The sequence below is a fragment of the Urocitellus parryii genome, chromosome 5 (genome assembly GCF_045843805.1).
Source record: "Urocitellus parryii isolate mUroPar1 chromosome 5, mUroPar1.hap1, whole genome shotgun sequence".
In the NCBI taxonomy this organism is placed as follows: domain Eukaryota; kingdom Metazoa; phylum Chordata; class Mammalia; order Rodentia; family Sciuridae; genus Urocitellus; species Urocitellus parryii.
Window position 1 is genome coordinate 176,705,169 of NC_135535.1, and position 23,524 is coordinate 176,728,692.

The 23,524-nt window shown below is 38.5% G+C and overlaps 1 protein-coding gene across 2 annotated transcripts in view; it reads right to left on the bottom strand.

The window, feature by feature from the left end:
• Positions 1 to 23,136, bottom strand: part of Ide (insulin degrading enzyme) — a 93,914-nt gene extending 70,778 nt beyond the window's left edge. For both annotated transcript variants that reach the window (XM_026397322.2, XM_026397321.2), the window contains exons 1-3: positions 22,966 to 23,136; positions 3,145 to 3,329; positions 1,433 to 1,640 (exon numbers count right to left, since the gene is read on the bottom strand). In XM_026397322.2, coding sequence (XP_026253107.1) covers positions 1,433 to 1,640; positions 3,145 to 3,329; positions 22,966 to 23,063 — 491 coding nt within the window. In that variant the 5' untranslated portion in view covers positions 23,064 to 23,136. The remainder of the gene's footprint in view (positions 1 to 1,432; positions 1,641 to 3,144; positions 3,330 to 22,965) is intronic.
• Between the last annotated feature and the right edge of the window lie 388 nt (positions 23,137 to 23,524).

Below are 23,524 nucleotides of genomic sequence, written 5' to 3' on the forward strand. Positions count from 1 at the left end.
GATTCTACAATTAAAGATATATAAAAAAAGAATTATTTATAAATATGTAACCTCGCTTACTTACTTCAATATACTGAAAATGGGGAAAGTGCCTAAGAGCTTCATACTAAAGTTGTATAGGCCCAGAGAGTCATGTTTATGACATAGAATAATCAAATTTTTAAAAAGACACTTTTATACACGTGGCTTTTTGTCATAAGCCAAGTAACAAGACATCCTCCAGCACATAGAGATCTAGCAAGTAATTAAATTCAGTGTATGATCCCATGGAATTAAGGAAAATCTTTGGAATGTATATAAAAGATGATTACATCTCAAAGCTGTTGCCTAAACACTGAAATCTAAGAGAATAAGTAGGAAGTAGATTTGCTTTGATCCAGTCACATATCGTAAACCACATCTTGTCCAGTTACTGTACTTTGTGCTGAGGAATAAATATGAACTATTCATTCTTAAAAACAATTTACTACTATTAATATAATCTAAGCAAATAAAGCTGACAATGTTCAAAACTACAAAGTCAAACTTCATTACAGATCCATTCAAATGTACAGAATTATATGTTGGTAACAGAGAAAACGATAAAAATTCACCACAAAAAATTACAGTGAATAATGAAATTGAATCACTAATACAACAAAAAATTATTAGGTGTTGGCTATATAAAAAATTAACAAGAAATTAAACTGGCCTAATGGAGCTTACTCCAAAAAATTCTTTCAAAATATCCCTAAGATTGAAACAGCAGGTCAAAACATTCTACTAATTACCCTTGAGAATGTGAGGAAGTAAACAAGTAACATATTAATTTACACACTGAAAATAAATATCAAATAATGACAACAGCCTCTTTGAAGCTAGGCTGAGGTGTAGTAACTGAGATGCCTATAGACCCAAGAGTCTTTTAGGTCTACTTAAGGACTAGCATTTTGAAACAGGTTATTCTTCATAATGCGCTTTAGATGCAACACTTGTTAAAATGGGAAGTGTCGATGAGAATTTTATAAGTCGATATAATATCTTGTAGGCCTGAAGGCTGGTTAAACTCATGCCATTATTTTTCCTCTACCACAAAGTAAACACATGTCATTAATTATTTTTTTTATAATACTATTTTTCCTTTTAATAAACCATAGGGGAAAAACTACTTAACATGTCGTTTGTTAAAACTTAATGCAGGGGCTGGGGATGTGGCTCAAGCGGTAGCGTGCTCGTCTGGCATGCGTAGGGTGCTGGGTTCAATCCTCAGCACCACATAAAAAAAAATAAAATAAAGATGTTGTGTCCACCGAAAAAATTTTTTAAAATTCTCTCTCTCTTAAAAAAAAAAAAAAAACTTAATGAAGTCATCTTTGTAAAAATAATAACTATTATTTTTATTAATGTGATTAACTATACAAAGTTGGATAATTTATAGGATATTCAGCATTACCTGTCTAGGGCACCTTCTAGATGTTCATGAGAAACGTCAAAATAGTAATTGGTATGCTCTCCACTGGTAAAGGCATTTGAACTTCCTGCATGCTCACTGAGAAACTGGCTGTATTCATTTTCTTTAGGGTATTTCTTTGTTCCCAAAAAAAGCATATGTTCACAAAAATGACTTAAGCCAGCAATATTTGGAGGATCTGACAATGAACCTGAAAGAGAAAACACATAAAAAAAATCTTATTTTTATGTCAAAAATCAGAGATGAACTACAAGATGATCTGGAATAATTTTTTTTCTTTTGGTACCAGGGATTGAACCCAGAGGCACTTAACCACTGAGCCACATCCCCAGCCCTTTTTATTGTTCATTTTGAGACAAGATCTTACTAAGTTGCTTAGGGCCTTACTAAGTTGCTGAGGCTGGCCTCAAACTTGCAATCCTTCTGCAGCCTCCCATCCCTGGGATTTATAGGCATGTACCAACCTGGCCAACTGACTTAGAATTTTTATTATCATGATAACTACAACTACACAGTCAGAGAAAGTTAAGCACAGGCTGTTCTAAAATAGTATTATTTATAAAGTAAATCAGTAGTCTGACAACCTGGATTCTAGCTCTTACTCTTTTTTTTTTTTAAATATTTATTCATTTATTTTTTAGTTTTCGGCGGACACAATATCTTTGTTTGTATGTGGTGCTGAGGATTGAACCCGGGCCACATGCATGCCAGGTGAGCGTGCTACCGCTTGAGCCACATCCCCAGCCCCTAGCTCTCACTCTTGACATTACTTAGTTGGTGACGCTGGACTTTAATTTCCTCACACTAGAGGGAATAAAGCAGCTGAATTAGATGTTACAAGAGCTAGAACATTCTTGTCACAGTTTTACTGTATTGTAGGAAACCATATATCACAAGGTTAAGAGCACAGACTTGGGGATTAACAGCTCTATAGCTATGAAACTTTAAGGAGAACACTCATCTCATTTTCTTCTTCCATATATACCAATCTTGGAGGATTATAAGAACACAAATTAGATATTTGCAAAGCACTTTGCACAATGGCAGGCAGTAGTTATTTGTTCAATATTACCTTATTTTCTCAATTCTAAGATGCCAATGAGTCAAATAAAAGTTTTTATTTAACACTATAAAAGAGAAGCACTGTCCTGGTAAAAGCACACATAGGTAAGAACCAATCAATTAAAGTGACATTAAATGTAAAAGAAATGTGCATACTAGAATCTACAAAATATGACATTAATGTAACAAAGTGATGAAAATCAGAACTGTAAAGGATAGGAATGAAATTTTCTTGCTGCGAGGTCAACTTAGGTGGGAACCTAACAAAATGTTCATAGTAAATTTAAGATTAATTTGACATAGACAATTATAGTTTACCAATAGATACACAAGGGTTTTGGTACAAAATAAAGTATTAGCCCATTAATAAATGTTTTCAATTCTGTGAATATAACAAATATTTGAGTATTATTTCAAAGTTATTATAAGTGGCATATTTGTTGCTCAATTTAAATTTTTATAGGTGTTCCACATCTGGGATGATGGGACAAAATGGGTTAAAAATAAATAAGATGCATAGAACTGGTAACTACTGGGTCTTTATTTGCATTATTCATATAGAGAGTAATAATAAATGTCAACATTAGATTAATTAAACTGAACAAAGTTTAATTCACAGTTTTAAACTGTACCTATGTGTACATCAAGTGCTGCTGATGACTTATCCGTGGTGGGATCACTGATGAGAAGTACTTTGATACCATTGGCCAGCTCTAGTCCACGGTATTCTCGCTTGTCTTCAGGAGATTTGATAATGTGATTTCCTATTCTCTTGATAGCAGGATTATTCATTTTGCTGTAAGTCTTTTTTTGGAAACTAAAAAGAAAAAGATCATTACTTGTTGCATTTGCCTACTTATTTAAATATTTTTTAAAAGACAAAGAATGACATCAAGCAAATCCATGTAATACATTACCAGATAAAAGAAACACCTGGAGGAAACTTTTGTTGTTGCTGGGGATCCAACCTAGGGCCTCAGGTTAATGCTAAGCACATGCTCTACCATAAAACTATATCCTCAGCCCCGGGAGGAAATTTTTTATAGTCTATCTATAGGGTGCAGTCATTCTTCTCCTATGACTTACCCCTCATTCTTTCAGAGAAATGCTAACATTGTTTTCACAGAGACATATTTCTATCTATGGGAGTACATGGATGGGGTTCTAACACCCAGTGGGTTCGGCCATGAGTTGGTAGTGTGCTGACCTAGAATAAATTTTTCAATTTACCAATAACTACTTACATACATTTCAGGGCTATCTGATAGAGTAAATAAGGTGAGAGGTTGTGTAAGAATTATTACTAGGTCAGTCAAAACATTGCTCAACTGATGACATTCAAAAATACAGCATATCTAGATCTCATGGGTCAGATATGCACATGCTCAGAACAATAAGGAACAATCTTTTGAAATCTTAATACAATATAAGAGACATAGGCTGTCCTATGAAAGCAGCAAAAACAAGGACATAAATAAATTAAAAGTTGGGAGGATTCCAGACAATTTTCTAATCTGCTGAAGACTTGCATGCCAGTGCAAGAACAGTCTGACAATCTTAACAGAGATGTCAGATCAATTCTCTTACAAAGGGCTTCCACTAACAGGTCTCCCTGTCTTCTCTAGGAAAGTTAGAGACACAGTGATGGGAAAGGACTATAAGCATGAAGAATCCTGTAAAGGTGTTAGTTGGTATTAATGCAGTAAAGGGATTTTCCATGTATGTTTCTCTCTCTCTCTCTCTCTCTCTCTCTCTCTCTCTCTCTCTCTCGTTGGTATTAATGCAGTAAAGGGATTTTCCATGTATGTTTCTCTCTCTCTCTCTCTCTCTCTTTTTTTTTTTTTTTTTTTTTTGCCATACTGAGGATTGAACCCGAGGGGTGCTTTATCGATGAGCTTCATCTCCAGCCCTTTGTATTTTTTCAGACAAGGTCTTGCTAATAACTTGCCGAGGCTGGCCTAGAACTTGAAATCTTCCTGCCTTTCTAAGTAGCTGCATGTATTTTGGGAGTGCTGTAGATAGAACCCAAGGCCTCATACATGCTAGGTAAATGCTCTACCATTGAGTTACATTCTCATCTTCAGCTCTCCATGTACGGTTTCTGAAAGTAAGGCAGTTTCTTTTTTTCTTACCCCACTCCGATGCCCCAGTTCTTTCTACTGATGTAAATTCAGTATGTCACCAAGGTTGCCTTGAACTCATGATCCTCTCAACTCATCCTCTGGGATTGCTGAGATTATAGGCTTGTACCACTACACTCAGCTCAAATGTTAATTTTGTCTATACTGGGGACTGCCTAAGAGACAAAAAAATTGACAGCCTGGTGCAGTGGTGTATACCTATAATCCTAGTGATTCGGGAGGATGAGGCAGGAGGATCACCAAGTTCAAGGCCAGGCGTGGCAACTTAGTGAGATCCTGTTTCAAAAGAAAAGATGGGGATGTAACTCAGTGAATAAAGTACCCCTGAGTGCCAAAAAAACAAAAAGGGAAAGAGAGAAAGAGCATGAGACAGACAGACACAAACAAACACACACACACACACACACAAATTGAACCTACTACTCCAACAGGTTCATTAGGTAAACATAAGAGCATATCTGAAACTACAGAGGAAAAGTGAGCTAGCACACTGGCTTCTTACCTAGAAGATAGCACAAGTAGATTTGACTGTCAAAGGACTGGTAGTCAGATTTAAAGGTAAATCAGGGGTAGCATAAACAGGAATACAATTATTTTGGATAAAATATCATGTTAAAAGCATGAGAGATTCTGGGAGTAAAAATCTAGTTTGATTTTATCAGAACTCTGAATAAAAATTGATAAACCAAACAGGTTTGTTCCTATTAAGACTGTCCCCTCGGCTGTGTGTGACTGTGCACACCTATAATCCCAGTGGTTTGGGAACCTGAGGCAGGAGGATCATAAATTCAAATCCAGCCTCAGCTATTTAGTGAGGCCCTAAGCAATTTAGTGAAACCCTATATCAAAAAAAAATTTTAAAAGCGGTTGGAGATATAGCTCGGTTGGTAGAGTGCTCGCCTCGCATGCAAAAGGCCCTGGGTTTAATCCCAGCACCACCAAAAAAAAAAAAAGTTAAAAAAAGGGCTGGGGATATGGCTCAGTGGTTAAGCAACCTGAGTTTAATTCCTTGTAAAAGAAAGGAAGGAAAGAAGAAAAGAAGGAAGAAAGATTGTCCCTTTAATCTTCTTAGGAAAGGTGATGTTTGGAATTTTAAACATCAATACTGTAAGTCATATTAGAAGCATAATACTGGTTTATCACATAATATTTTAAACAGTGCTAAAAGTATTATTCTATTTATAGTAAAAATAATTTCTTGAAAAACAAAGCATAAAATATAATACTAACATTTTGGGGATATAAGGCCACAGTTGGGAAATTCAAAGCAATCTAGAAGTGAAAAGTCATTATTAACAACTATTTTCTGCTTCATTAACAATAAGACATTTAAATTCAATGTCAGAGATGAAAATATCTAAGTGTGAAGTCTAAAAAATGATGTTTAGTGATAAAAAAAATCTCAGATGATAGAAAATGGTCTATTTAAGACTTCAAAGAGGGTCTGGGGTTGTAGCTCAATGGTACAGTACTTGCCTAGCACATGTGAGGCACTGGGTTCAATCCCTAGCATTACATAAAAATAAATAAAACAGGACTGGGGATGTGACTCAAGCTCGCCTGGCATGCGCGGGGCGCTGGGTTCGATCCTCAGTACCACATACAAATAAAAAAAAAAAAAAGATTTTGTGTCCACTGAAAACTAAAAAATAAATATTTAAATAAATAAATAAATAAATAAACAAACCAAAGGTATTGTGTCCATTTCCAACTAAAAATATTAAAAAAAAAAAAAAAAGACTCCAAAGAGGGCACAAAGAACCTCAGCTAGCAGTTCTGGTGAATGTATTTCCCAAAGGACAATCTGTTTAAAATGCAGCCAGGCAAGATGGTGCAGACCTATAATCCCATCGACTCAGGAGGCTGAGGAAGGAGGATCACCAGTTCAAAGCTAGTCTCAGCAACTTAGTGAGGGCCTTAAGCAGCTCGGTGAGACCCTGTCTCTAAATAAAATTAAATTTAAAAAGGAGCTGGGATGTGGTTGAGTGGTTAAGTGCCCCTGGGTTCAATCCCTGGTACCCAGAAAAAAGAAAAAAAAAAAGCCAAAGGCTACTTGTTTCCATAGCTATAATTTATGACCAACTCACTCTACTGTGCTTGCCCCAGCTACTTTGATAGGGAACCAAGGATTATAAATGATTAAAATGTGATGATGATGAGGTTCTAAAACCTGTCTAATCCATAACAGTTACGAGAAGGTCAAATACAGCACACTTTGGCAGTATAAACTGTCTCATTCTGAGGGAGGTTTAAAACTCATTATATAAAGATAATCACCCTCAACTATAGTCTACATTCTGTACTTTTTTCAGGGTTTCAATGTCCCTTGTCCAGATTTTCATTTTCTCAACAAAAAATATTTAAAATGGAAACCGAGTAGGATACAGGTAGACAGTTAATATGAGACTGGGAGTTCCTAGCCCAATAAGAATCAGAGTCCACCACAGGCACGGCTATAACTTATTTGGACATTGAAGCTATGCCTGATTAATTTCCCTGGTGTGGCTGAGAGTAAAGGAATATTCGTAAGGTATACATAAAAATCAGTCTGACTACTTTTAGACATTTGTACACAAGACACAGGATCAAGAACAGCTATACATTTCTAAGCTGCCAATGCTACTAAATTATATCATGACTTCTGGAAATAGAAAAAGCCAAAAGAAACTATAATAGTATTTTCAAATAAAACCCATTCCCAAAAATTCAGTCTGGCTTTATCTATAGTAAGTATATTAAAGACTTCCTACGAAGATTTGATTCTTACCTTCTGGAAAACTGACGGAAATGACTGGGAACTCCTCCTCCTCCTCCTTTGATGAATTAATCAACAGCTTGTCTGTCTCTGTATTTATATTTATACTCATGAGATCACATGTCTATCTCAGCTCCCTCATTAGCATAAGCCTTCAACAGTAATTTTATTTATTGCAAATGTTCTCCAATAAGAAAGCAATCTGATATCTTAGATGACAAGCAAGTACTAAATCAAATGCTTTCCCAGACATTTATTTGATATTTTTAATTTGTCAAAGTCAACATTTTAGGCATAATAAAATTACTTTTGATTTTAGGGACATTACATTCAATTTTAGGTACAGAATTGTCAGTTTTCAGCATTCTGATAAGATGGAGAAATGTTTAGTAATTACAACATATTTTTTCGATCTTGTTCAGAATTTAAAACAATATAACCACAGAAGGTAAAAGCTGGAAGAGTCATTATGTTATATATCTTTTGCAGTTCAAGGACTGGCAGAGCCTCCCTGCCAGTTCATGGGTTTATCAAAAATGCAAAATATCAGAACCCATTACAGACTTACTGAGCCAAAATGTGCATGTTAACATGATCTCCAGGTGGGCGAATCCCATTTTACCCATAAGAAAAATGAAGTTCAAAGAACTTAAGTCACTTTGCCCAAAATAATTTCACAAAATGTTACAATTAGAACCATATTTAACTCCCTCCTGTCTTCAGCCTCACCTAAGACATTCGAACAAATGTTTAAGGAGGCCTGTTAAGGTCCAGGCACTGCAACATGCACTTTGGCTATCAAGAAAGATGAGCACATCAGACCCCTCCCCCTAAACGAATCCAGACCACTAACAGACAGAGAAAAACAGGACATTATCTTTTAAGAGTTCTGACAAAGTTGTCCCCAGGGCACTATAAGAGTAACAAATAGGGGGTGGGGAACCTAACCCTGTCTAAGAGAGAAGAATGGAGAAAGGAGGTGAGAAACATGACTAATAAAAGGCAAGGGGACAGGGACTAGGGATATAGCTCAGTTGGTACATGCTCGCCTCACATGCACAAGGCCCTGAGTTCAGTCCCCAGCACCACAAAAAAAAAAAAAAGCAAGGGGACAATCAAACTAGAAGGAAACACTGAGCGGGGTGTGCTAATGAGAAAAAAGCAAGAGGAATATGGTGGGGAAAAGGAAGCGTGTTGTTAATGGAACCACAACCAGAACCTCCACTTGAAAATCATGGACTTGGCTAGTGATGCAGCTCAGAGTAGAGCTTGTTATACAGTACAGGGCTCCAGGTTCCATCCCCAGCACTCCCCCCCCCCCCCGCAACACACAAAAGAAAAAAAGAAAGAAAAATTATGTACACAGACAAATCCCCAAGAAGAAAGTCATTCCCATATTCCCTCAACAAGAATAAATTTTATAACGAAGAATAATCTTATTTAGATGACCCTCCCCATCTCCCTCTGTTTTACAGCCTATTTAATAATAGATTGGGAAATTTTACTTTACCTTTTGTTCCCTATCCACACCCATAGCATGCCACAAATATAAAGTTAGGCCCAATTTAGAAACTATGACCTATAAACCTGAACAGGTGAGTGATCATGCTAATAGTCAAATTTACAAATCAAAACCTCCCTTCTGTGGAACCTGCCTATCCACTCCCAAACCATGGGTGGAAGTTGAGATCTGTGGCACTCCTGAATATGGAGGAGAGGCCCAGAGATGAAATGCCTGAGATCAGAACAAACCACAAAACATGCCTGCTTCCCTAAGAAGCCAGGGCAGAGAGGTGTCAAGGTAGTGGTGTGAGCTCTAAGATATCTTAATATATTAATATAGTTTAAGAACACAATTACCAAGTGTGACTTGATCTAAATAATAGCATGTCTACCTATGGTTCTTCAGGTTCTTCTTGTAGGAACAGATATTCCTTACTTCATAGATCAAAATCCTGTCAACTCAATCTTATTTTCCTATGGTATGCCTTATTTCCAGGAAGAATGTTAGCTGTTCTAACTCTGTGACCCTGGTCCTCTGAAAAGTAGTTTATGATCAACAAACACTTTCTACAGACTTTATAAAGGTTTAAGCAAATGAACCAAACTTTCACTTTGTACACTGCAGTTTTACCTCTTACCATAGTTAACTACATAGGTTTCTTACAGGTATAGTCTGAGGACAAAGTATTTCACAAGTACCCTTATAAATAGTATTCAACCTATTAGAGACAGATGCCACTGTATAAAACTAATCCTAAAAATCATTCCCATTTTTGAAAAAGAGTATGTACTTTATACACTGCTCATTTAATCTTTCCATTCTTCCTAAGTGGTAGTTCACAACAGCTGTAAGGGTCACACTCCTCAGTCTCGGATGAGAAACAAAAGCTCAGTGATTAAGTGACTTGCCCAAGGACAGTCACACAATTGATGTGTGGCAAAGCTGGAACTACAGAGAAAGAGGAAGCGTGGGAAGGGGAGGAGCAGTTGGTGGTGCTTAAAGAAATCACACAAGGCTTTCTTTTCCAATTCCCAGTTTCCACCCTCACAGTCCTTCCCTGACCCCATTCTCCTTTCTCACAATCCCAAATAACAAAAACCAAAAATTAAAGTAGGTCAAAACAAAAAAAGGAAAGTTTTCAGTTTTTTTACTCCTTTCCCATAAAAAACAAATATAGGTAGTGGAAGGAGTCTGAATTAAAAGGCTAATATGTAGCAGGATTAAAAGTGTATGTGAGAAAGAGAGAAAAAGAGATTGTACATAACTCTCTCATGTTGACATAGGGAACATGAAAATAATTACTACAGTAATTATGGGGGGTTACCGGTGACTTATTTTTGGAAAGTATACATTGAACTATATGAACAGAAAAAAAAGAAAAATCATAATCAACTTGATAGATCAGAAAAAGCATTTAATAATGATTCACATCTTTTAAGAAGTCAGCAAACTAGAAAAAAAAGGAGAAAATTCCTTTATCTGAAAAAATATTTACAAAAACTATAGCCATTATCATACTCATTGGTGAAATAAAGCAAATACTCCCAGTCTCCCAAATAGGATGCCTATCGCTTCTATTCTACATTGTACTGGTAGTTCTAACCAGTCCAAAGCAAGAAAAAGAAGTAAAACACAAGAAGTTGAGAAAGGCAAGGGAAAAAACTAACATGATTCACATGCAACATGACTGTGTACACAAAAAATTCTATAGGCATAGGACACAGAAGTCACAAAACACGGAGCTGGGGTTGTGTGAGGCACTGGGTTAATCCTCAGCATCGCATAAAAATAAATAATTAAACAAAATAAAGGTATTGTGTCCATCTACAACTAAAAAAAATAAAAATAAAAATAAAGGAATCATGAAACACGTGATTCAGCTTCAAAAATCTAGAAAAGGCCATGATAAATTACAAAATCACTTTTTTTTTTTTAAACACATGTTGGGGTGTAGAGGAAGAACTGAGGATTGGATGACCTGGAATTCTGGAGATGAGAGAGCCTCCAAGGTAAGCTGATGATCATCTCCTAAACTCTTCTCTGGGGGTATCTGCTAATTCTGAGTATGGATTAAAGGTCTTGCTTGGCCCAAACAGAAGGACTCTACTAGGTGAAGGGATCTCATTAAGTCTTTAGTGGTGAATTGAGGTTGATGCAATAAAGCCACAAGAGGTCACCAATTTCCAGCTAATTTTCTCTACAGCAGACTTTCTATCTATCAGAATAGCTAAAACAAAAACATGGTAAATATCTAGTGTTAGAGAAGTTATAAGGCAATCCAAACTCTCATACACTGCCATAGTTACAAACTGGTCCAACCATTTTCAAAAACTAGCACAATATGGGCTGGGGTTGTGGTTCAGCGGTAGAGCACTCGCCTCGCATGTGCAAGACCCTGGGTTCGATCCCAGCACCACGTAAAAATAAATAAGTAAAATAAAAATATTGTGTCCAACTACAACTAAAAAATAAATATTTTTAAAAAAACCTAGCACAATATAATAAAGTTGACATGTGGTATAAAAATCCTAATATTTATCCAAAATAAATGAATTTATATGTTCAGAGCAACTACTCGTGATAGCCCCAACTAGAAATGATCAAATGCCCATCAACAATGAAAAGATAAATTGTGGTACAATCACATAATGGAATAACATACAGCAAGGAAAGTGAATAATACAGAACAAAGCACAAGAATATGGATGCATCTCACTAATACAAGGTTGAGTAAAAGAAGCTAGACATAAAATAAATATTTTATCCTTCCATTTATATAAAGAACAAGTAATATCAAGCTATACCTTCATGTCAGGATGAATGTTAGCCTTGGGGTAGTAGTAGTAGTGATCAAAATAGAGTCTAAGGAGGATTTCAAGATCATGTGCACACAGGTATGTTCCTTGATGAAAATGCATCAGACTGAATATTACTGTATTTCAATAAAAACTTCTTGGGCTGGGGCTCAGTGGCAGGGCGCTTGCCTAGCATGTGTGAGGTACTGGGTCCAATTTTCAGCACCACATATCAAAAATAAATAAAATAAAGGTCCATTGACAACCAAAAAAAAAAAACAATTTTGGGGGCTGGGATTGTAGCTCAGTGGTAGAGCATTCACCTAGCACTTGCAAGTCCCTGGGTTCGATCCTCAGCACCACATAAAAAACAAATAAAATAAAGGTATTGTGTCCAGTTACAACTAAAAAAATAAATATTAAAACAAAAAAGTTTTTGAATCTAGGTGTTGTAGCATACACCTATAATCCCAGCTACATGGGAGGTTGAGGCAGGAGGATCAGAAGTTTAATGCCAGCCTCAGCCACTCAGTGAGACCCTAAGGAACTGACAGAGGACAATCTGTCTACCTCATAAAATGCTGACTCAGGAAACCTGACTTTTACCCTGCTTTAGTATGTTTCTTCAAATCTACACTGAGCTATTAACCAATTTTAACCAATGTTTACTAATTACACTTTACAAATGACATCTTTGCTCCTAAGATCCTAGATACTACTGAACTCTTTTGGTCCAACTGAACATTTTAACCTCATCTACTTTTGTCAATCAAGAGTCAGGTGAAATGTTCATATGGGTCCATTAAACGGACAGAGACACCTAAAGCTGCACCAGACTTGAGCATCTTTCACAGGGTTTGTCCTGTAAAATATGCTTAAATAATCTTTGCTAAAGCATGATGCCTGTTACATATTAGGTATCCACAAATGGCAGCCTTATCATAATCATGGATAGAATTGGTTGTAGTGATTTTCATCTATTATTTTTGGATCTTAAAGTCAGCTCTATAAAGTAGGGTCTTTCACCCTCAACATTATTGACAATTTGGATCAGATGAATCCTTGTTGTAGGGGCTGTCATGTGCACTGTAGGATACTTAGAGGCATCCCTGGCCCTACTTAAAACAAGCTGGTAGCATTCTTCATTTGTGACAGTCAAAAATGTCTACAAACATTGCCAAATGTCCCCTGGGGGAGGGTGCAAATTGTCACCTATTGAGAACTACTGACTATAAACATTAGCTAACCAACAGCAATTATGCAGGGATAATTACTTACCTGTTTTCCTCATAGTCATATAAGGTACCATACTATTACTAACCTGTGCAATGAATGTTGTTGTCCTCTGGAGATGACAATATACAACTGGAATTTCCATGAGTGTTAAGAGTGCTAGTAAAAACATGTTGATTATTGGAGGAGGTCTGTTTGCATCTCATCCCTCATAGAACTGTAATAATTATGTTTATGATAAGGCTGCCAAGAGGTCCTCAGTCAGAACCAGGGTGTACAAATAGATGCAGATGAGCCCTTAAGTGGAGATATATACCCCTGTGTACAGAACAAAAGTTAATCATTTTGTTTTTATTTGTATTAATTTAGTGCTTGCTTCTCTTGATTTTTTAAAAATATTTTTATTAGGACCTTTATTTATTTATTTGTTTATATGTAGTGCCGAGAATCAAACCCAGTGCCTCACACATGCTAGGCAAATGCTTTACCACTGAGCCATGACTCCAGCCTTCTCTTGATTTAAAAAAAAATTTAGTTGTAGATGGACACAATACCTTCATTTTATTTATTTTATGTGGCCCAGGATTGAACCCAGTGCCTCACATATGCTAGGCAATGCTTTTTACCACTGAGCTACAACTTCAGCCGCTTGATTGGTTTTCTAATTTATTTGGACACTGGGGATTGAACTAGGGGTGCATCCTGAGCTACATCTTCAGACCTTTTTATTATCTATTTTGAGACAGGGTCTCCCTAAGTTCCTTAGGGTCTCACTGAGTGGCTGAGGCTGGCATCCAACTTGTGATTCTCCTGCCTCAACCGCCCATGTAACTGGGATTATAGGTGTGTACCACAACACCTAGATTCAAAAACGTTTTTAAGAAGTTTTTTGTTGTTGTTGTTGTCAATGGACCTTTAATTAATTAATTAATTGATTGATTGATTGATGTGTGGTGCTGAGAATTGGACCCAGTGCCTTACACATGCTAGGGTGGGTGGGGGGGTGTAAGGCAGAGCCAGGCCAATGGTGCACACCTGTAATCCCAGTGACTGGGGAGGCTGAGACAGGAGGATCACCAAGTTCAAGGCCAGCCTCAGCAACTTGAACCTTTAGCAACTTAGTGAGACTCTGGCTCACAACAAAAAAAATAAAATAAAAAAGTAAAGCACCCCTGGGTTTAATCCCCAATAACAACAAACAAACAAAAAATTAATGCAGAATGCCAAAAAATACCCAAAAGCTATTTTATGGAATTGGACAAATTGATATCAAGGTTATGTGGAAAAACAAACAGAATGATAACCAGGAAAACACTGAAAAACTAGAAGTGGGGGAATAGACTTAACTGGTATTAAAACATACTAGAAAGACTGTAATGAAAACAAAATGGTACTAGAATATTAAAAAACAAATATATCAGTAAAAAAAAATTTACAAAGCACAGAACTAGACCCAAATACACATGGAAATTTAGTATTTAACAAAGGTAGAATTTCAACTCACTTTAAGACTGACTTTTTAACAAATAATATTTGGACAATTGGGTAGCCACTGTAAAAGAATAAAATTGGATTTATATCTAATTCCAGTCACAAAAATAAAGTCTCAATGGATAAGACCACAATATTAAAATTTCTTAATATCCAAGTGAAGCCAGATTTAAAATTAGGTAGTCAGTGTAGTTAGGTAAATTGGGTCTAATATCGAGTGAAATCTAAAATGGAGGCCATGTTGAGAATAAATTTTCTGGAAAAGTTGAGCAACTCTTGGAATGTTAATGAAGCCCAGGAAACAGCCCCCAACAGATTTGAAGATAGCCGGTCCCAAAGAAATGTTAATGAACAGAAACTTGACTCAGAAGTGCCCAGATTACTTCTTTGGCCCACCTGTGTCCCAGCCCTTCTGGCCTTCCCACCTACATTCCATCACCAAAAACTATAAAAAGGGGAACACAATTGCCCTTCAACGGATTCCACCTCTTGGGTCCCCTTCTTCCTCTGGGAGAAGTCTTTTCTGATGTCCTTTAATAAACTTCTAATTTTCCACTCTGACCTTGCCTCTGCGTGCTTCTCTGCTGTTATTCTTCAACATTGGGGAAGCAAGGTCTCGTCACTGGTCAACAGTGGTAACACAAGTATTAGAAGAAAAGATGGTTAGGGGCTGGGGATGTGGCTCAAGCGGTAGCGTGCTCGCCTGGCATGTGTGCGGCCTGGGTTCGATCCTCACCACCACATACAACAAGATGTTGTGTCTGCCGAGAACTAAAAAATAAATATTAAAAATTCTCTTCCTCTCTCACTCTCTCTTTTAAAAAAAAAGAAAAGATGGTTAAATTCATCTTTAACAATGGTGTAGAGAAAGGCTTTCTAACTCTTATTTATTTATTTATTTTTCAGTTTTCAGTGGACACAACATCTTTGTTTGTATGTGGTGCTGAGAATCAAACCTGGGCCGCACGCATGCCAGGGGAGCACGCTACCACTTGAGCCACATCCCCAGCCCGGCTTTCTAACTCTTGACTGAAAAAATCTAGAGCTATAGATCAAACACCTAAAACTAAGCTGGGCGTGGTAGTAAGTACATACGTGTAATCCCAGCAACCAGGAAGGCAGAGGCTGGAGGATTGCCAAATTCAAGGCCAGCCTCCGTAACTTAGTAAAGACCCTGCCTCAAAATAAAAAAATAAAAAGAGCTGGGGATGTAGCTCAGTGGTAGAGTACCCCTGCATTCAATCTCCAGTATTATAGGAGGAAAACAAAACAAAACAAAACAACTCCCCCCAAAACCATAGAACACTTAGAAGAAAACACAGGGGGAAAACTTCATGACATTGGATTTGGCAAAAATGACTTCTTGAATATGACATCAAAAGCACAGTCAAAGAAGAAAAAATAAATTGGACTACATCAAAATTAAAAATTTCTGTGTATCAAGCAATACAATTGACAGTGAAAAGGCAATCTGTGGCATGGGAGAAAATCTTTGTAAATTAAATGTGAGAAAAGGGTAAATATTCAAGAATATATAAATAACTCCCAGAATATAACAAAAAAATTTAATTATGCTTATCAAAGGTTTTTCCAAAAATAAGGCCATATGCTACTTTTATATCCTCACCCCTTCTCAGGACCATCAAGCAAGAGTTTATCCTGGGAGTTTGAAGAATTTGGTTTTCTTTTTAACTTCCTTTATTTTATAATTCCATATAATAAAGAAACAAAGTTATCTATGCCAGTTGCAGATAAAGCTTTAGGGGGGGAAAAAAAAAACTATAAGGAAGGAAATACAAATCGCCTAGTTTTCAACACCCGAGATACACGTTCTTAATGTATCTCTTTCTAGAAAATGTATTTATACATTAATACTTTTCTTACATAAATGGTTACAAATGTATGTCCAAGGAGTTCCCACTCATCATAGCACCTGTTTTATAGCCACCAACCAGCATACCGAGGAAAAAGGCAAGATACTAAGTTTTTTTTAGTATATTGCTACTCATCCTTTTCTCCATCACTCTATTCCCTGAATTCTGTAGACAACATATAAAACTAGGCCCTGTACTCAACTCTATTTATCATCTTAAAGAATATTTAAAACACACATACAAGTTTTGAAATATCTGCCTTCCTTAATAAAATGAGGAGAGTATTCTTGCCCCCTGGTGGTCCAACATGGTAGTCAAAGCCTGAGTAGAATAAGGTGTACTTCCACATGGATTTGCAAGAGAATAGTCCCAAGTCAAAAAGTTTAAACAGAATCTATCAATAGAGTCATCACTTTATGAAGCAGCCTGATGTGGGGTGACAACATGAAAAGCAACTTCAAAAGCAAGAGGATGGCAGCAGTGAAGAGATACTGGTCACACTTGGGGGTAGTGCATTAAATAAGTGTTATGTAGTAAGGATAATGAGAACCAGGGTCCTCAGAGTTAAACATATAGAAAGGACACACGCTTAAATGAACCATGAAGTTTTGGTTTTCAATATATATATGCAGATACAGAAATAAATATAAAACTTGTCTGTGTATTTATGTATTTAAACTCACATTCACAAATATGTACACACAAGTGTGTACATGAGGGGACTGGGGTTGTAGTTCAGTGGTAGAGTGTTTGCTTCGCACACCTGAAGCCCTGGGTTCGCTCCCCAGCGCCACATAAAAATAAGCAAATTGGGCTGGGATTGTGGCTCAGCCGTAGAGCACTCACCTAGCATAGGTGGGACCCAGGTTCGATTCTCAGCAACACATAAAAATAAAGGCATTGTGTTGTGTCCATCTACAAAAAAGATTCTCTTTCTCTCTCTTAAAAAAAAAATAATAATAATAAGCAAATAAAAAGAAAGATATTATGTCCATCTACAATTAAAAAAATTCTTTTAGGGCTAGGAATGTGGCTCAGAGGTAGTGCGCTCGTCTGGCATGCGTGCGGCCCAGGTTCGATCCTTGGCACCACATACCAACAAAGATGTTGTGTCCGCCGAGAACTAAAAAAAAAATAAATATTAAAAATTCTCTCTCTCTCCTCTCTCACTCTCTCTTTAAAAAAAAAAAAAATTCTTTTAAATAAATAAATATACACAGACACATATCTTCATACACACATACACACACATATACACACGCACTCGCGCGTGCACACACAATACTTATTTGTTTACATACACATATTTCCTAGTTCTGTCTATTATCTGTCTACTAAGAGGGTCTGGGTCCTCAAATCTTCTCTTCTTCCCTAAACAGCAATGAGTACGCCTAGCATGCAGAACTTGGTTTCTAGATTTTATTCTCTAAAAATTAAGTGCTAAAAGAATGTTAAATGGACAGAAGCCACTGTTAAAAGGCTCCCAATGCCTATACTTGGGACAATTTGAGTATTAGACTAAACAATAACTATATTTTTTTAATATTTAAAAATAATTTTTAGTTGTTGATGGATCTTTATTTATTTGTATGTGATGCTGAGAATTTGAATCCAGTGCCTCACACACGTTAGGCAAGTGCTCTTCCACTGAGATACAACCCCAGCCTGACAATGAATTTTTAATTAAAACTCTATAAAATAGGACATCATAAATACATGACATAGATAAATAAGATGAAAAAGTTAATAGTTTGATGAGGAACATTACATTTCAATAGTTTTAAAGTACTTCCCTAAAAGATACTTATAACAAAGGGGAAAAGTTTAACTTTAGAGGGAAAAAACCTTGGATGAACTATCTTAAACTGATCCAAATAAATACTGTCAATAAAGAGACATATCAAAATTGATGGCCACCTGAAAGAATGAAATGAGAACACAGCATCACTTCTGTGATATTCATGCCAAAATTAAGTAACCTGTAATTAATCATGATGAATAATTAATCAGACAAGCCCATATTAGGGACATTCTACAAAGTAACTGGTCTAAATTCCAAGAGTCAAGGTCATGAAAGGAAAGACTGGAAATGTTCCAATTTGAGAAGACTTAAGCAACTGAAGACAACACACTGGGACAAGTGATCTGAGGTTTAAATGGTAGTAATATATCAATGCTAATTTTCTTTCCCCTTCTCTTCCTCCCTCTCTCATTTGTTGTTCCTCTATTTTGTTTTGTCCTACATTTTTTAATTGAAAAATAACAATTATATTTTGTAGTGAGAACATCTAAATTTTACTTTCTTAGCAATTTGGAAACATACACATACTAACTATAGTCACACGGTTAAGCAATATATCTCAAAAATTTATTTCTCAGCTAGGGACATAATAGTGTAAAGTGCTTGCCTAGCATGTGCAAGGCTCACCAGAGGAAGAGAGGGGGAGGGGAGGAATATATATACTTATCTGTTTATATAGAGAGGTGGGTGGAGAGGGGAGAAAAAGAGATAGGTGTATTTTAGAAGTGATAAGTTTAAAATATATATTGACCCAGTAGTTCAAGAAGCTGAGGCAGAAAGATCACAAGTTCAAAGCTAGCTTCAACAACTTAGCCAGACTCTGTCTCTAAATAAAATATAAAAAGGGTTGTGGGGGCTGGGGATGTGGCTCAAGCGGTAGCCCGCTCACCTGGCATGCATGCGGCCCGGGTTCAATCCTCAGCACCACATACAAAGATGTTGTGTCCACCGGAAACTAAAAAATAAATATTAAAAAATTCTCTCTCTCTCTCTTAAAAAAATAAGGGGGGGGGGAGGCTGGGGATGCAGCTAAGTGGTTAAACGTCTTTGGGTTTAATCCCCAGTAAAAACCAAACAAAAATAAAATATATACAAAACATCCAAGGGGAAAGGTCGGATGGGAAGTGTATTAACTAAAGAAAGGCTCAGGACACATATTTGGGAATTATCAATATCAAGTCTACCTCAAAGAATTTCTGTGATAATGAATACGTTCTACATCTGCACTATTCCATATGGTATCCACTTAGCCATATGAGTCTTAAAATGTGGCTAGGGGGGCTGGGGTTGTAGCTCAGTGGTAGAGCACTTGCTCAAACATGTGAGGCCCTGGGTTCAATCCTCAGCACCAAATAAAAATAAATAAATAAAAATAAATATATTTTTAAAAACCTTATCTTGAAGCTATGATTGGTCAATCTATGTCATGAACTTCATCAATGAAAATGAAGAGCAGAGGGAGAAAGCCATAGTCAAAATCTATGGTACATTAACATATAACTTCCATTTAGCAATGAACATAGATCTACATGAATGGGTCTCAAAAACAGTATTTAATTTAAAAAAGCAATTCAGAAGAAAAATTTCCATAAAGGTCAAAAGTAGATTTAAAAAAAAAAAGGTAATTAGATTTAGAAAAGGGAAATATCTGTGTGTCCTGTCTGTATAAGGTCTAAAGAGAAGGAAGAATTTAGTCTTAAAAATGAGGGAAAGGCATTCTAGAATTGGGAATGAGTAGATTATATACAGGAAAGAGCAAATTGGTCAGTCTGATAAGACAAGAGGAAAACTAGTTTGAAACGTTAGGCTAGGGCCAGCAAACAGAAAGAATGCTTAAATGCTGGGTCAATAAATCTGGATTCTGAGCTGGATGCAGTGGGGGATGCCTGTAAACCCAGCTATTCAGTAGGCTGAGGCAAGAGGACAGAAAGTTTGAGGTCATTCTGGGTAACTTAGTGAGACCCTGTCTCAAAAAAAGCTGGGGATGGGGCTGGGGTTGTAGTTCAGTGGTAGAGGACTTGCCTAGCACGTCTGAGTCGCCACTGAGTTAGATCCTCAGCACCACATAAAAAATAAGTAAAAATAAAGGTATTATTTCTATGCACATAAAAATAAAAAATAAAAAGATATCATTCATTAAAAACAAAAACAAAAAACCTGGGGATGTAGCTCCGAGATATAGTTCGAGAAAGCCCTGGGTTATCCTCAGCATTGTAAGAAAAAAAAAAGTGTGCACTTGATCTTGAAGCAGTGCAGAACCATTGGTGGTGGCTTAGCAAGACACTGGCATGGGGAAAGTGGTATATTAGTAAGATTAATATGACAGTGAGGATAAGGATTAAATTATGGAGAGACAGAAGACTGATCCTCAGGTATCTCAAGTGGTTGCCAGGGAATGGGCTATTACCTCCGTATTTCCTTAACAGTTCAAATAATTCTACACAGTCCCAATTTACCTAATGTGGCTGAAGAGATGAAGATCTTTAAAATAAATTAATCTCACACATTTCTTTCTCAAGATATAAGACCAGAAAATAGATGCTCAAACACTGGCAAAGGAAGTATAAGTCTCTCATGCCAAACTGCTCTTCCTGTCAAATAGCTTTGTGGTCATCTCCATTAACACATTCTTCCCACTATAGACAGTAGGATTAAGTTCCTTAAGATTTGACCATGCAGGGCTGGGGTTGTGGCTTAGTGGAAGAGCACTTGCCTCGCATGTGTGGGGCATGTGTGGGGCACTGAGTTCGTTCCTTAGTACCACATAAATAAATAAAATAAAGGTATTGTGTCCATCTACAACAACAACAACAACAACAAAAAGATTTGGTCATGTGGTGCTTTCCTTTCTAAAACTATGTCCTGATGCCTTTGATTAAAACTGTATTTTCCTTAATACCCTCACTCATTTCTAGAAGAGAGCTTTCTAGATGGTTGATCTCATTCATTATGCTTTGAATCTTCCAAAATTCCCTCTCTGAGAACCCTATCTTGAAGGTATGATTGGTCAATCTATGTCATGAACTTCATCAATGAAAATGAAGCGCAGAGGGAGAAAGCCATAGACAAAATCTAATTATAACTAGAACATACAAATCATTTAGTTGTATAAAACTATTAAAACAGATACTTCCTTTCATACTACAAATTCTGTACGCTGGAGACAATATGAGCAAAGCCTAGTCTATCAATAGATGAATTTAGAACAAAAGAAAGCTTTCTGATCTGGAAGAGGACAGAAAGAGGCACCCTGCCTAGGCTAAATGGGCCTGCCACTTCTCTATGTCCAGGGATCTTTTCAAATGTAGTAGGATTCAGTGGCACAGTGGAGAATAGAGAAGGGAAAACAAATTCTATAGAGTCTTCATTTGTATTAGTCCATCTTAGTATTATTGCTACTCCCATGAGAGCCCAATGCAGTAAAATCTAAGACCCAATGGCAGGTTTCTCTACCCCAGGACTCTCTCTCTTACTCCCTTACATCCTGCACATAGCCACCAAAGTTTCTAAACTACCGGTTTCATTAGATCACCCCAGCTCAAAATTCTTAATGACACCTTACCTAATACTCATTATTTTTCAACTACTTAATTGGGGTGAAAATTCCAATTAAAATTCAAGGCCCAGGCTTGCACTGTTTTACTGTTATGATATAGGACTTGTGTTCCCAGGGAAATTCTCTAAAGCTTCAACTAAATTAATCTGTTCACTGTCCTCCCAACACAAAATACTTGCACACCCAGATTGGACTACACCGACACCTGCCCACACTCCACCAACTTTGCCATTCCTTCAAAGCACAGCCTAGACCCTTAATCTATCTCTGCCCCTCACCATGCTCCTAAAGTACACACTGCCCATCCTGCCCACTTTCCGACACTTGTCAAACTCATTCTTTTTTTGCTGGCTGTACTTTCATGGCATAGGCCATGAAAAAACCATTCCAACCAAGCCAGACCACATACTTACACAGTGTTATCACAGTGCCCTGCATTTATTGGTCCTAAATATTATTGATGAATGCCTGGAGGGTGAACTGATCTACTTCTAGTCACAGTAAGGGGTATTTAGCGTTCGTTACAAGACTGAAAATTTGTAGTGCACACAGAGCAGCGCAGAAGTGAAGGGAGCACGCCACCGGAGGACGGCCAAAAACCCGCGTCCTAATCCTGGTTTTACCACAATCTCTGCAATCGTGGGGAAATCACACCATCTCCCTAGGCCTCGGTTGTGTCAGGTGTAAAACAACACAGCTGTTGCGGAGGATCCCAAGGTTATCTTTCGGCTCCCAAATTTCCCTCGACAGGAAACTCAACACTGTTTCCTCACTACCGCGGAGGGAGGCAAACTTTCACAGTTCAGAGCGCGGGCATTTCCCTCGTCCTGGACACAGTCCGCAAGGGAAAAAGCTCAGAGCAGGGTGAGCATCGGTCTCCCCGGACTCCCCGGATTCCTTCACCTCATGGCAAAGGAGTCCGCCTCAGGCTGCCGGCCCGTGGCGGCAGACTGCCCGACAGTGGCGCGGCTCCTGAGAGCGGGCCGGGGGCACTCGGTTCGACCCCGCGCCCCGTGCACTTGTGGCACACGTCCCGTGTCCGCGGGTCACTGCCCCCCCGTCTGCCCTTAGCCGCCCGAGAGACGCCCTCCACGCCTGGCCAGGGCCCTCGCTCCCGCCAGGCAAGCCGCCCTTCCGGGCCCTGGGGCGGCCTTAGCGCGGCCGTCGGCGCCCCAGGCCGGCGGGACCCGCAGCGTGAGGGGCGGCGGCGGCGGCTTTAAGTGCTGAATCACCACTTTGCAACCCGAGCGCCAAACCACCGTGACCCGAGAGCCCCGAGGGCCCGAGCGCTCTGTCCACTTACCCACAGCGACGCTCCGAGGAGGGCAGGCGGGAGCCAAGGACGGAGCGGAAGGTGTTGGGTAGCGCGGGGTGCAGCAGCCACGTTAGCCGGTACCGCATACCCCGGCGCAGCCGCTGGGATCACGGCGAACGCTTCCTTCTGGCGCTGAGAGCCGGCCCTGCGTACTGCGCATGCTCACTCCTCTGCGCTGCGCCACCTCCCGGGAGCGGCCGAAGGTTTCCACTCCAGGTTTTACCTGGAGCCGGACAGGGAGGGGACTGCGGGGACCGACCGAGCCTTGTACAAACTGGCGGGCAGGTGGGACAGAATTTCGGCGGGGGAGCTTCGGAGGCCCACCAACCAGGCTTTCCTGGGCGGGGAGGGTCCCAGCAGGTCACACCCTTCGCACCTGCCAGGGCGTCTCCGTTGCATCAGTCTGGCTTGTGGGGTGGAGCGCTCTTGAATACGGTGAGGGCACACACTGCAGGTTTGCCGAGGCACCCAATGGGCTGAGGACGCGGCCCCGCAGGTGTTGGAACAAAGTCCTTGGGAACCACAGCCTCACCGAAAATGAACCCTT